We start from the raw sequence: 13566 nt of genomic DNA, 5'->3' as shown, positions 1-13566 counted from the left end.
AATGGAACCCAGGGAGGCTACTGTTGGAACCTCTAATTTGTAGCCCCTGTATCTGTAGTCAGATGCACAGGTGACAACCTAGACTTGCAATCGGCATCTGAGGTGGTGGCATCCTTGTGGGACTGAGCCCTTACCCTGTGGGATCTGGTTCTGTCTTTGAGCAGATGGTGTCAGAATTGAGTTGAATTGTGGACACCCAAGGGGTGTTGGAGAATTGCCCAGTGGTGTGGGAAAGCCCCCACATGCTAGAATTAGGGGTGCAGAATTATAGCAGACCTCTTCATAATGGAGCTGCCACTGTCAGCCGGAATAAGACCCTTCTACAAACCCCAATTTCCTCATGGCACAGACTGGGAACAGGTCTGGCAGGGCAGAGCTGTGAGCCGGGGACCCAGGAGAGCCCAGAATCCAGGTCTCCCACCTCCCAGCCCAGCTACCCGGGCACGTCAGTGGAGAAGGCCCGGGCCAGGACAGCACTGAGAATTCCTGAGAAAACATCTGTGAAAACAAAGGGGAAACTGACACGGTAACTGTAGGCATGGTTTTTACAGCCTTTGTGTCCAGTGCAACAGGTGAGACTCTGAAAGGCAGAGTGGCTCGGCCATGTCCTGTGATTTCCTGTTCACATGAGGAACACGTCACAGCAACGTTGTCAGCAGAGCGAGCTCAGGGGAGGCAGGGCCCAGGGCCCTCAAGGGAATTCCTGAGACCTCTACACCAGCCCACACCCGCAGCACCCAGTTCTCCAAAACCTTACCAGCCGACACCCCCGCCATTGTGAAGAGCGACCCAGGTGGCACCTCGAAAGGCATCTCCCACGAAGTTCTGCACAGCCATGTCTGTGGAAACAGAGGCCACCGCCCATCGTGCCCTGAATGAGGTGGGCTGGGGGGCCAGGTCAGGCTCCGAACAGGGTGACAATGGGCTGAGTGGAGCCTGAAGGACAGATAGGGAACTAGGCACAGACTCTAGAAACAGCAATAATTTATGTTTGCAGAGCCATGCAAAGGTGGAGTACTGACAAGTGCTCAAGTACCCACCGTTATCCTTCTGTATAGTTATGCTCTCCAGCACTGAATGCCAGATATAGTGCCCCAGAAGCAGAAAGAACAAAAGAATTAAAGGGGTGGTGGTACTGATTTTAGTTCATGGATGCAGAGAGCCAAAGAGAGTCACTCCCCCCCCTTAAAACAAAACAACAACAACAACAAAATAAGGGTGGAGGACAAACTACAAATTAATGACTGTCCTTGACCCCAACAGAGAACTGAGGTCCCGGGGCAACTAACTAATTACAGTCTGGGGAGAGACAGGCCCTTGCACAGAGAAACAGAACCCAGGCTGGTCACCTTACATGTGTCTCTAACAAATTGCTAAAGGACAAGCATGAGCTTGCCTGAAACCTTGAGGCCCCTGGGACACAGATATAAGGGGGTGTGCATGTTCTAGAAGGCTCTTCCTCCAAAAACCCAGCTGAGTCCTCCCAGAGAAGATCAGGGAGAAGCCTAACAACACCCTCCTCCTTATACTGGGCTGTGAAATGCAAGAAGTGCAGCTCTAGAACCTGAGAAAGGCTGGGAAACTCTAGGGCCTCCTGAGATGCCACGGCCCAGCCATGTCTTAGCTTTTGCTCACCAAATCTGATTTCAGACTTCCAACCTTCAGAACTGTGAGAGAATACATTTGTGTTGTTTTAAGCCATTAAGTTTGTGGTATCTTGTTAGAGTGGCCATAGATATGAATATAAACTATATTAATATCAGAATTTCAGAGCAAGGAATATTATGACGGACAAAGAAGAACATTACATAATGATAAAGATGTCAGTTCTCCAAGAAGACATCAGAAACTGAAATGAGTGTGCACCTAACAGCATAGGTTTAAAAGTACTTGGAGCAAAGATGGTTAAGACTTGAAAGGAGAAACAGACAAATCCGCATACACAGGTGGAGACTTCACCACTTTCTCTCAGTAATTTACAGAAAATTAGGCAGAAAATCAGTAAGTCTCCAGATGAACAGAACAGCATTATCAACCAACCTAACTGATATCTGTAGAACCCTCCAAATAACAGCAGAACATACGTTCTTAAGTGCAAGAAGATAGACCATTTTCTGGCCACCAAACAACACTTAACAAATTTAAAAGAACAGAACAAATATAAAGTACTTCTCAGACTATAATGGAATTAAACCTGAAGTCAGTAATAAAGGTATCTGAAAAGTCTCCTAAAACTTGGAAATTTAAAAAGATACTTCTAGGTGTGCCAGGATGACTCAGTCAGTGAAGCATCCTACTTGGCTCAGGTCATGATCTCCGGGTCATGAGATTGAGCCCTGTTTTGAGCTCTGCATTGAGCATGGAGCCTGATTAAGATTCTCTCTCTCTCTCTCTCTCTCTCTCTCTGTCCTTCTCCCCCACTTGCACACTCTCTCTCTAAAAAATGTTTAATTAATTAAAAAAGATACTTCAAGTAACCAATGGATCCAAGAGGAAGTCTTATGGGAAATTAACAAATATTTTGAACTGAATGAAAATGAAAATATATAAAAATTTGCAGGATGCAGCTACAGCAGTGTTTAGAAGGAAATTTAGAGCATTAAATACCTCTATTAGAAAAAAAAAGGTTTCAAATCAGTAACCTCAACTTCTGCCTTATGAAGCCAGAGAAAGAAGAGCAATTTAAACCCAAAGCCAGTAGAAGGAAGGACATACTGAAGATTAGAGCAGAAATCAATGACTTTGGGGGGCGCCTGGGTGGCTCAGTCATTAAGCGGCTGCCTTTGGCTCAGGTCATGATCCTGGGGTCCTGGGATCGAGCCCCACATCAGGCTCCCTGCTCAGCGGGAAGCCTGCTTCTCCCTCTCCCACTCCCCCTGCTTGTGTTCCCTCTCTCGCTGTGTCTCTCTCTGTCAAATAAATAAAATCTTAAAAAAAAATCAATGACCTTGGAAGCAGAAAAGCAATAGAAAAAAATGAATAAAACTAGAAGTTTCTTTTCTTGGGACGATCAATAAAGTTGATAAATTTCTAAGCAGACTGATCAAGAAGAAAGAAAGAAGACACAAATGACCAATATCAGGAATGGCAGAGGAGACATCACAACTGACCCCACAGACATTAAAAAGATAAAGGAATACAACTCTATACCTATAAATTTGATAACTTACATGAAATATATCAACTCCTTCAAAAAAGTTATACAGACGGGGTTCCCGAGTGTCCACCTCCTTTGCTTGGCATCCCATCCATAATGGAAGGAGCCCCCAAGTGCTGGGAATGAGCAAGCTATGCAGGACTAGAACCCACCAGCCTCTGTGATGATTATGATTGTAGTGGGTTTAGAAGCAGAACAGTCACAGCAGCTGCAGCAGATAACCTTCGTTGAACGCTGGCTGCAGGACACTGACCTAATGCTGCACACGTATTAATTAATCTCATTCTTCACAACAACACTCTGAAGTAGGTACTATTGTTATTTCCATTTTACAGATGAGGAAATTGAGGTTCAGAGATTTTAAAATGCCTTGTTGAAGGCCGCCTAGCAAGTGACAGGGTCAGGTGCACAACTGAGTCTAGGGCATCCAACTGTCCCATTTTGCCTGACACTAGCCCAGTTTAAAACCAGAAATCCCAGATCCCAGAAACCCCTGTGTGCTGGGCTGGTCATCCTATGCCAAGTCTCTCAGATGCCAGAACATTTTTTGCAGCATTATGACTGACTGAATGAATCAACTGATTTTTAAACAAAATTAAATCCAACATTAAAAAGATTTAAAAAAATTTTTGTCTTCCTCACCTGCACAGAAAGCAGAGCCATCATAAATGTTGGAGGTCTCCCTAAAGGGGCTGTCTGTGCCACTCACATCATGGTGGTCTCGGCTCAGGACCACCGGTGCCTGCAGTAGGGAAGGATATGAGATGTCAGCCAACAGTGTCTACCATAGCTGCCTGGCACACACCAGAAGCCCTTTGGATCGCTCCCCCTGGAAATAGACCTTCCTCAACAAGAGGAAGCATAGATGTTTCTGATGGCTTCCTGTAGCTACTAACAGATTCCAAAGATTGGGTGCTTTCTACATGCATAGGCCACCCAGGTGCTATGCCTGTGTTGGCTCACTGGGCAGTCTCAGCGACTCTATCCAGATAGGTATGCCTGTTACCATGCCTGTTTTATAGACAGGAAAACTGAGGTCCAGTGAGGAGAAGAAACTTGCCCAGTGCCATAGAGCTGGTAAGTGGACAGGCTGGGATTTAAATCCACACACAGTATACTAGAGTCTGGGCTTTCCCCTGAGCCTGCACTCTAAGGAAAGAGGCAGACAGATAGCCCAGGGGTGCCGGGTGGGTGCTTCCTCTCTGGGCGTTGGTTTTCTGGACAAGGAAATCACTAGGATCCTTTCTGTGCTGCCATTCTCTGTGAGGACAGAGACTTTTCACATGGTGAAAGCACGGGGGTTTGATTTTTCAAATGCATGTGTTGGCAACTCTTCCTGTTTCCCAAAGATCTCAGGCTGCTTGGGGGTCTGTGACGTGCTGCCAGGCAGCTCTGCATCTCTCCGCCCCAATGACAGAATACAGTGCAGCCCTGGGGAAGGCTGAGTGGGGCTGTGGCTAAGGACAGGTCAACCAGGCTCCCTTGTGCCAGGTACAGGGTGGTTCCATTACAAAAAAACAAGTTCTAACTGGAACAATTGCATGGTAGACGTGGAGGGCTGGGGCAACGGGGAATGTTCCATGCCTGCAAGCATGAGGTAAGAGCTAGTCTGGCCCAGCTGCCCCTTCCTCTTGGCTGTCCTCGGGGGGAGGAAGGCAGGCAGCCCAGCTGCAACAGGCAAGCTCTTCCCGCACTAAAACAGGGAAATTTCTTGAGTGTCTCACAAAGGAACTATGGCTGACCCCATGAGTGTTGGTCTTCCCAGCCCTCCCCAGTGGTCATAAGATTTCACGGGCTCCCTGCGTAAGAGGAGGTATCTTGCTGAAAGCGGAACTCCCCATTGCTCTGAATTAAGAAACCCTTTTCTCCTTTCCTTGAACAGGCCAAGCTTGCTTTTCACATTTGCTCTGAACTGCCAACCCCCAGGGATTCTAGCACCTTCCAGATATTCAGGTCTCAGTTCGACATCAGCACTTAGAAGCCTGTTCTCACCACCCTGTCTAAAGTCACCACACATTCCCACCGCTTACCCACTCCCTGCCACTTGTTCCCCATCACCCTCACCCCATTACCCCCATTCATTTTCTTCTCATGTTCATCACCATCTGAAGTTCCCTCTGAATTTATGCCTTTTTCCTGCATCATCAGTTTCCCTACACTAGTGCGTGGATGAGGTCGGGACCCTGTCTATTTGGCTCTCCGCCACGTGGTCCCCAGTCCTTTAGAACAAGCCTGGCATGGAGGAGGCGCTCAATCACACACGTGGAATGAATGAATAAGACATCCAGCTCTCCGTGCCAACCAGCCAATGGCAGCCTGGACGTGAGCGCACCTAGAGAGACGTCCTGCCAGAGCTGCCCCAGCCCTCCTCCTGAGCACACTAGCAGGGTGCTCTGGCAGCACTCCCTGAGCTGGGCTGGGGCTGCTGTCCTTGCCGCCACCAAAACCACCCACTGGGACAGGTGTCACGTTCATCCAACCTGATTTCCCTTTCATATCTGATCATTAGTACTGGCTCTCCCAAACACAGGGACGCCAGCAAGAACTCTGCGGCATGAGCCTATGGAACGGGAGTAAGACGGCCCTCCAAATGAGTGTGCCCAGAGCTCCATGTCTTCCATGGTGGGCCGGCTGACTAGGAGGAAAATGGGGAAAAGCCAGGGAAGTTTGTCATGGTTTATAAAAAGATAATTTTTAAAAAAAAAGAAGATAATTCAAGAAAGATGACTCACTCAATCCTCACACTAATGAGAAAAACATTAGTCTCTTCTCACAGAAGATGGAACCTGAGGCTCAGAGAGGGCACCTGACTCGCCCAAGGTCACACAGCAGGGAACATCTCAGAGACTGGGTTTGAGGACAGGCCTCATCACTCCTGGTCCCCAGTTATCTGCCACCCACTTGACACAAACACAGACCCTGGGGCCTCAGGGCTGTGCCGTCACCGAAGGGAAGGAAACCAGGGGAGGCCTCCTGCCTGCAGCACAGGACGCGTCACCTTGATCTTCCCACGGGCGATGGCTTGGTTGAAGGCCACAGCAATGGCCACACGGCCTTTCTGGTCTGAGTACAGGATCCTCGCCTGGGACCCCACCACCTGAAGGGAAAAGGGAAAGAAGAGGAACCTTGGTGACCTAGTGATACGCAGGGGGAGACTTGGGTGACAGGTCTGCCAGCAGCCAGATAGTCCCCTCGAGGGAGGTCGTGGAGGACCCCAAGGTGTGTGGTAGCTCTACAGTCTGCAGGCCTGAGGTGGGCCCTCACGTGCAGCCCCCCAGGCCACCACGCCAACCCCCTACATGTCTGCATGCAGTCGAGGCCCCCAGACGTCCCTCAGTGACCCAGCACCTCAAGGCTTAACCCCAGGAGGGGTCTCCAAACCCTGACCCGCCCATGCTAGGGATGTTAACTATTAGGAGCATACCCCTGCTTGAGTCCTTTCAATAAAAATAATATTAACGCCGCCTAATGCAATTTTGGATTGTGCCTGGCGCAGCCATGAGTACTCTGCATACCGTCGCTCACTGGTGAGTTAATGAGGAAGGTGCTATTATTCTCATCCTAGGCTCCACTTTACAGATGAGAAAACCAGGGCACAGAGGCTGAGCCTCTTGCCATGACCACCTGGGCAGTAGGCGGCACGGCCGAGCGCCTGTGGACGGAAACGCCAGGAGCAGCCCCTCGGAGGGTAAGACAAGGGCTATCAGGAAACGGACACTGCAGTGAGTAAACAGGAATCCCTGTCTGGCACAGTGGCTCTCAGCCAGGATGATGTGGGGCGATGCCTGGAGACACGTTTGGGTGCTGCCAGCAGGGGAGGGGTGCTGCTAAACATCCCACAATGGCCCCCCACAACAGAAACTTATCTGGCCCCCAGACACTCGCACAGATATTTGCACCCCCATGTTCACAGCAGCATTACTCACAATAGCTAAAATGTGGAAGCACCCCAGGTATCCATTGACGGATGAACGGATAAGCAAAATAGATACATTCTAAGCAGACGATGGAATATTATTCAGCCTTGCAAAGGAAGGGAATTCTGACACACTCTACAGCATGGATGAACCTTGAGGACATCGTGGTGAGTGAAAGAGACCAGTCCCAGAAGGACAAATACTGCATGATCCCACTTACATGAGGTCCCTAGAGCCGTCAATTAGACAGAGACAGAAAGCATCATGGTGGCTGCCAGGGGCTGGAGGAGGGGAATGAGGAGATCATGTTTTAATGGGGACAGAGTTTCAGCTTGGGAAGATGAAGAAGTCTGGAGATAGATGGTGGTGACAGTTGCACGCAATGTAAGTGTGCTTAAAAGCCACTGAGCTGTACCTTAAAAATGGTTAAAATGGAAAATTTTATGGTAATATATATGTTGCCACAGTTGAAAAAATAAATGATTTGACCCCAAACATTAGTAGTGCCGAGGCTGAGAAACTCTGGATTCTCCAAAGAGGATGTCGGTTTTCCCTCAGCTGCCCGGCCACTCATCCTGGAATGGGGTGGAAGGTTCAGGAGCAGGTGATGGAGTTAGCCGCACCCGTGATCGTGAGCCTGAAAAGAGAGCTCGTCTGGGCCGCGGCGCCGGCCAGCACGGTGAGGTGAGCCGCTTCTTCCTCGCACGTGGCTTGCTAACCCACAGCCTGACTCTACTCCCACCAGCTGCCTCAAAGCCCTGTGGGAAGAACTAGAGTCGAAGTCAGCACTGCAGAGATTTTCAGATGTCTTGGATCCAGAAAAAGAAAATCGAGGAGGAACTGGTATTGGATTGCCAGCTCCATCAAGAGTATACTTTACACTCAATTAAAATGTTAAAAAAGCATGGGCTTCTGCGATCACCATCTTTCCTAAGGCAAAGAGCAACATGAAACAAGTATGGAGAACATAACTTCCAGAAAACTTCAACTCAAACACAGAAGAGACAGTCCTGCTTCTCTGTCACCCTTGCAGCGGCATCCAGAGGACCACTCCCCACGCCCCTGACCTCCCATCCTCCCGCCAGCCCCTTCCTGCTCGGTGGGAGCCCTTCCCTCGAGGCTGGGTCCTTCTCTTCTCCAGGCCACCTCTGGACTGGCCCCGCACATTTCCGCTCCTGCCCAACCTCCCTGTGGCCCAGATCCTCAAGTCCAACAGTCCGGAGGTCCTCTCAGATTCCGGGCGGTCCCAGAGACCTCTGTTGGCACGGGGGTTGTGGCGGAAACACGCGTGCAAACCACTGGCCCAGGAGGAGTTTGGGTGGGTGGTGTTGGGCCACAGAAGCCCAGGACGCAGGGGCGGTGCTCAAGGGAGTCCCCCTCTGGCCCTAGGACCCCCAGGCCAGGGATGGACGTGTGTCCACCAGGCAGTGTCTGGCCATCGAGGTCTGTGGCCAAAGGCGTGCAAGCCAAATGCCCATGTTTCGTTTGTCCTCAGTACACTAAGCCTGCTGCCACCTCAGGACCTGTGCTTTGGCTGGTCCTCCCCCACCCCCCAAACCCCCAGTGTTCAGAGCTAAACTCCCAACTCAGCTCCCCGGAGACACCTTTCTGACTGGTCTGTATAAAGCAGTCCCCACCTGGCATCACGTGCACGTGAGCACACGCCCAGAGTGAGGCAGCAGCATGCCCCCCTGCTCAGCCCTGGCCTTGGCTGTGCCTCATGCACAGGCTGTCCCAGAGGGCCTGCTCCAAGCCTGCACGCCACCACAGCTTGGGCGTGCAGACCGCCCGCAGCATCTCTGCTGTGCGGACAACACGGGAGGCTCAGAGAGGCTGCGCCACTTGCCCCAGGTCACACAGCTGGGGAGCCAGGAGGCCTGACTCTCTTGAGCTATCTGTGGAGTAACTGGGTGAGCAACGACCTAACTGACCCTGGTCACTGCCCCAGGGCCCCAGGGCACCTTTTGAAAGGCCCTGGGCTTCTCTGTCCGGTGGCCTTCTGGATGAGGTGGCTGCAGCTGCCTCCTATGAGGCCAAGGAGGCTGCCACCTAAGCAGTCTCACGGGATATGATGTCACCGTCTCGGGGCTCACATCTACCAGCCTGGGCGTGGCAAGCAGACCTCACCCCTGCTTCCCACCAGGCCAAGCCCTCACCAGCTGGTGCTTGGTGGCTTCCCGGATCCAGCGGATGTTGTCCATATACTGCAGCTTCACAGCCGGGTTCACTGCAGGGAGAAAGCAGGGTGTCACAGGCACCAGAGGCCTCTGCCCTGTTAGGTTCAGGCATAGGCCCTCCCTCTGACAGCTGCTCAGCACAGACACCTGTTTTGCAACCATCATGGAGCCCAGACACGGGGTCAGGAAGCCCCCATCCCCAGCACCACAACAAGCCATCTGACTTCTGGGACCAGTAATGCCAATAGTCACATGAATTAATGCACAGACGTGTGCAACCCACTGCCTGATACACTCATTCCCTCAGCAAACATCTATTGAGTCTTCACGGTATGCCAGGTGCTGTGCCAGGCCCTGGGAACAGAGACTGCTGTGTGCGACGAAGGAAATAAAAGTGTGGTGAGGTAGTCACTAGGGAGGTGGGTCAGGGGGACCAAAGGCCTCTCTGCGGAGGTAATGGTCAAGCTACATCCTAAATGCTAAGGAACTAGCTACACAAAGATCTGAGGGAACAGTGCTCTAGGCAGAGAGAACAGCAAGTGCAAAGGCCCTGAGGTAGAAAGAAGCTGGCCTATCCCAGTAAGACGGGCCAGTCAGCTAACGTGTGCAGGGTGTGCAGAGTCAGGTGGTAGTTGTGTTGCTTGGGAGCTGCTCCTCCCAGCTCATGGGAGCAGACTTAAATCTTCAGGAATTGTGTGACACAGTAGTTGACACAGACATCATTAAAATTTCAATTAAATAAACTCACAGTTTTAAACATTTTGAAGGCAATGCTCACAGGTCATCACTGCCTAAATACTTTACTACCTTTTACTAGGTTCTCTGCTCTTGAGATTACCTGCCTGGGGGAAATTCTGCAGCCGCTCCACGTGGAGCCGCGCTGGAAATCAGCCACCCCGAGAGTATTTACACCGTGGCCACCAGCAGGTGCAACAGCTCAGAGCTGCTTCTAGGGACGTTTGGGTGAACACCCACCATCCTGCTGGCTCCTCTAGCACCATACAGCATCTGGCGATTTCTGCTCCTTCCCAGGAGGCCTCCGCCCCGCCCCGCCCCGCCTGGCTCCTCCCACACAGGTGCCCGCCCACCCTCTCCCGGTACTGCCGGCCTTGCCTCTGGGTAACCTGAACCCGCCCCAGCCCACCGAGCCTGGGTGGGCAGCAGGGTGAAATGGCCCCTGGGGACTGAAAACAAGCAGCCAAGGCTGAAGGACCCACACAGAGAACTGGAAAGAAGGCGCCCGCGACCTGCAGAAAAGCTGCGGAGAAGTGAGGGCAGGAGCTAGGACAGCTGAGGAAGTTTCATCAAATACTTGCCTCCTCGTCTCCACGTGATAAGCAACATGTCAAATCCACTACACAGGAAGGGACTGAGGTTAAACAAGGGGCGGGGGCGGGTCGTCCGTGGGGGGACAACCACCACCATCCACGTGGGAAGGCAGAGCCACGCTCTCTATCCGAGAAACCACAGGCCACGACAGGAGCTCTGACAGAGGGAAGGCAGAGTGGGGCACAGCAGACAGCTGCGAAGAATCAGAAGCACTGTCGACAGGCATAAACCCGAGGCCACATGCTCTCGTGACTGCGGGGGCCAGGCAGGGGATGAGCAGAGAAGGGGGCTGCATCGGGGGGGGGCTGCTACCCCAGCCTTTGCTGGGCCACCTGCCTGTGAGCATCTCTCATGCCACAGCCTCACCTCCAACAGAAATGGCCTCCTCTAGCACAGACGTGGCCAGCTTATCTGTGACTGCCAGGTCCTGGGGGTCCCCTGACGCGCATACCCAGCGGAAAGGCCCAAATCCCAAGGAGAATATGTCCCTGCAAAGACAAAATGCGTCCTGGCCTTGGGGCTCCGCAGACTGGCTGCACCCACTCACGGGGGCGGGGCTACCATGAACCAAGAAGGGAAGGCCTGTAGATGCTCCAGAACTGAGAAGGGGGTGAAAGTTGCATGCTGGTTGGGGTGTGTGTTGGGGGCGTGGCATGTGCGCACACTTAGTGAAGTCAGAGCTTCAGTGTCCAGAATCATTGCTGGAAGCCCCTAACCCACTAACTGGACCGCAGGTTTAGAAGCCCTCCCCCCTCAGCCTCCTCCCTCCCTGGTATCCTCCTCCCCCTCAACCCCCTCCCTCCCCCCTGTTCCCCTCTTCCCCTCAGCCCCCCTTTCCCTTCAGTATTTATGATGTGGGAAACAATGGCAGAAGAAAAATTATTCAATTCCCTTACTGCCTACAGCCCGTTGACAAGTCCTTGAAACAGGCAGAGAGACATTCCTCTAGGGACTCAACTGCCTCCATGTTAATACTTGGCTAAGGGCAAAAGACAATCCTAGCTTGACAGCACCCCCTCCCCAGGACCCTATAAGCCTACTTTAACATATAAAAATTCCTTTAAAAGAAATGTCTTTTATCTCTATCCCCCAAGATACCTGTTGGCACTCATTCCCCAAGCATATGGCCCACCAATATCCATCTGAATACCCCATCTCATGACTAAGGTTTTATTAGACGGTAATAAATGACCTTTTCCCAACAATAGCTAGCCCCCTCAAAGGCCTGGAAACCTTGCTTCCAAATTCCTTAGAGACCTACGCCATCCGTAACCTCCTCCCAACTTGAAAGTATATAATGGGCCATTCCTCGTCACCCCGGTGCAGCTCTTCCTACCCACAGGTCCTGTCCCCGAGCTTTAATAAAATCACCTTTTGCACCAAAGATGTCTCAAGAATTCTTTCTTGGCCTTCAGCTTCCAACCCTAATGTCTTTCCTACATCATTACCCCCTCCCCCTCAACCCCCTCTCCCCTCAGTGTTACCCCTCCCCCTCAGCCCCCCTCTCCCCTCAGTGTTGCCCCTCCCCCTCAGCCCCCCTCTCCCCTCAGTGTTACCCCTCCCCCTCAGCCCCCCCCTCCCCTCAGTGTTGCCCCTCCCTCTGGTTCTCTGTCCCTCCTCTTAGATCTGCACCATCTCTTGCTGCAGGAGCAGGGAGCTGGGACACAGACGGCAGAAATTCCTTTTTAGTGTTGTTACAAAGACAACCTGAAAATCAATGAACTACATCGAAGTAGTTGGGAGAAACAGTAAATGTGGGGGCTTGGCCAGGTTTGCCTTAGGCAAACTACCTTCCTAGGTGGTCTCCAGGCCCCTGGCCTCACCCGTCGCCCAGGCCCACGCCCCTCTCCGGACAGCGCCCAGCACCCGCTGTGTGTAGCCTGGCTGTGCGGCCCCTGAGCCTCTGCTTCCTCACCCACAGTGAACCTGAGAAGGAGACCATCGCCTTTCTCCCTGCCCTCTCTGGTCCCATCTTGTGCACAAATGGGCTGGCAGACCTTCCAGAAGCATCCTGAGGCCTCCCATCCCCTGCCCCTGTGTTGCTTGGTTTGACCTTGAGGCCTCCCCCTCTCAGCTGGATCTCCCTCCAGTTATCTCCTGTTTCTCCCTACCTGAGGACTTTCCCAACCTGAGAGTCTAGGACCCAGAGGCTGGAAGTGACCCCATCACTTACCCCATGATGTGCTGGACATACGAGGGGTAGCGGAATTCCGTCTTGTTGGCGCCTTTCTTCTCCACATCTGCTCCTGTGGGCAGAGCACCCGCACAGAATCAGTGGAGGGTATGAGGGCTGGCCCACCTGCCCCAAGGCGAGGACTCATGCCACTCTCCGCACAGGGATTTAAACAAAGATGCCAGGGAAAAACAGTGGACATGCTCTGTTTTTCTAGGGTAGCCCCACTGGGGCTGGGAGACAGCAAGTGCCGCTGTTGGTGTGGGGCCGGGCAGGGTGTACCCATGTTACCCCCATATCCATTGGTGCCCCGACAGGCCCAGCAGAGCCTTTGGACTCCAGGAGGGGAGCCAGGGGCAGGGCTGGGAGGGCGACCTTCCTCTGTGTAGTTTTGTACCTTCTGCACTTTACCTTCCAGCACGGGCCACCCGTTGTACAGAAAAGTCTCCCGCAGACATTAAAGAGGGCACGGTGCTGGAATGAGCCCTGGGTGTTATAGAAGACTGACGAATCACTGACCTCTAACTCTGAAACTAAGACTACACCAAATGTTAATTAATTGAATTTAAATTTTAAAAAGAGTTTCCTTCACAGAAAAGTTAGGCTGCATTCCCTCCCCCACCCCCCCAACCCCCACCCTCGCTGGAACTTATATCCCGGGCATCCTACCAACTCTTTGTGTCACTTGACATTCTTAAGGCAAATGGAAAAACTGAGGCCCAGCGAGGCCAAGGACCTGGCAGGACCAGCTCCCAGAAGGCCTGGGCAGGGGCACAGTGAAAGCTGCATGCTGTGTCCCCACTTCCCCTGGGG

General features: G+C 52.2%; 1 protein-coding gene across 2 annotated transcripts in view; it reads right to left on the bottom strand.

Annotated features, from left to right (window-relative positions):
- The window catches only part of UROC1 (urocanate hydratase 1), a 42434-nt gene that overhangs the window by 6867 nt on the left and 22001 nt on the right, over nucleotides 1-13566 (bottom strand). Inside the window, exons 13-18 of one of the 2 annotated variants that reach the window (XM_025860267.2) lie at nucleotides 12754-12826; nucleotides 10947-11068; nucleotides 9231-9301; nucleotides 6156-6254; nucleotides 3800-3899; nucleotides 758-839 (exon numbers count right to left, since the gene is read on the bottom strand). In XM_025860267.2, the coding sequence (XP_025716052.1) occupies nucleotides 758-839; nucleotides 3800-3899; nucleotides 6156-6254; nucleotides 9231-9301; nucleotides 10947-11068; nucleotides 12754-12826 (547 nt within the window). The remainder of the gene's footprint in view (nucleotides 1-757; nucleotides 840-3799; nucleotides 3900-6155; nucleotides 6255-9230; nucleotides 9302-10946; nucleotides 11069-12753; nucleotides 12827-13566) is intronic. The other variant, XM_073889858.1, reaches the window with a different exon arrangement.

Source organism: Callorhinus ursinus, unplaced genomic scaffold (genome assembly GCF_003265705.2).
Source record: "Callorhinus ursinus isolate GAN/ISIS: 27379988/994484 unplaced genomic scaffold, GSC_fseal_2.0 scaffold119, whole genome shotgun sequence".
NCBI lineage: Eukaryota > Metazoa > Chordata > Mammalia > Carnivora > Otariidae > Callorhinus > Callorhinus ursinus.
The sequence above is the reverse complement of the archived record's forward strand: the minus strand, read 5'-3'. Positions and strand labels throughout refer to the sequence as shown.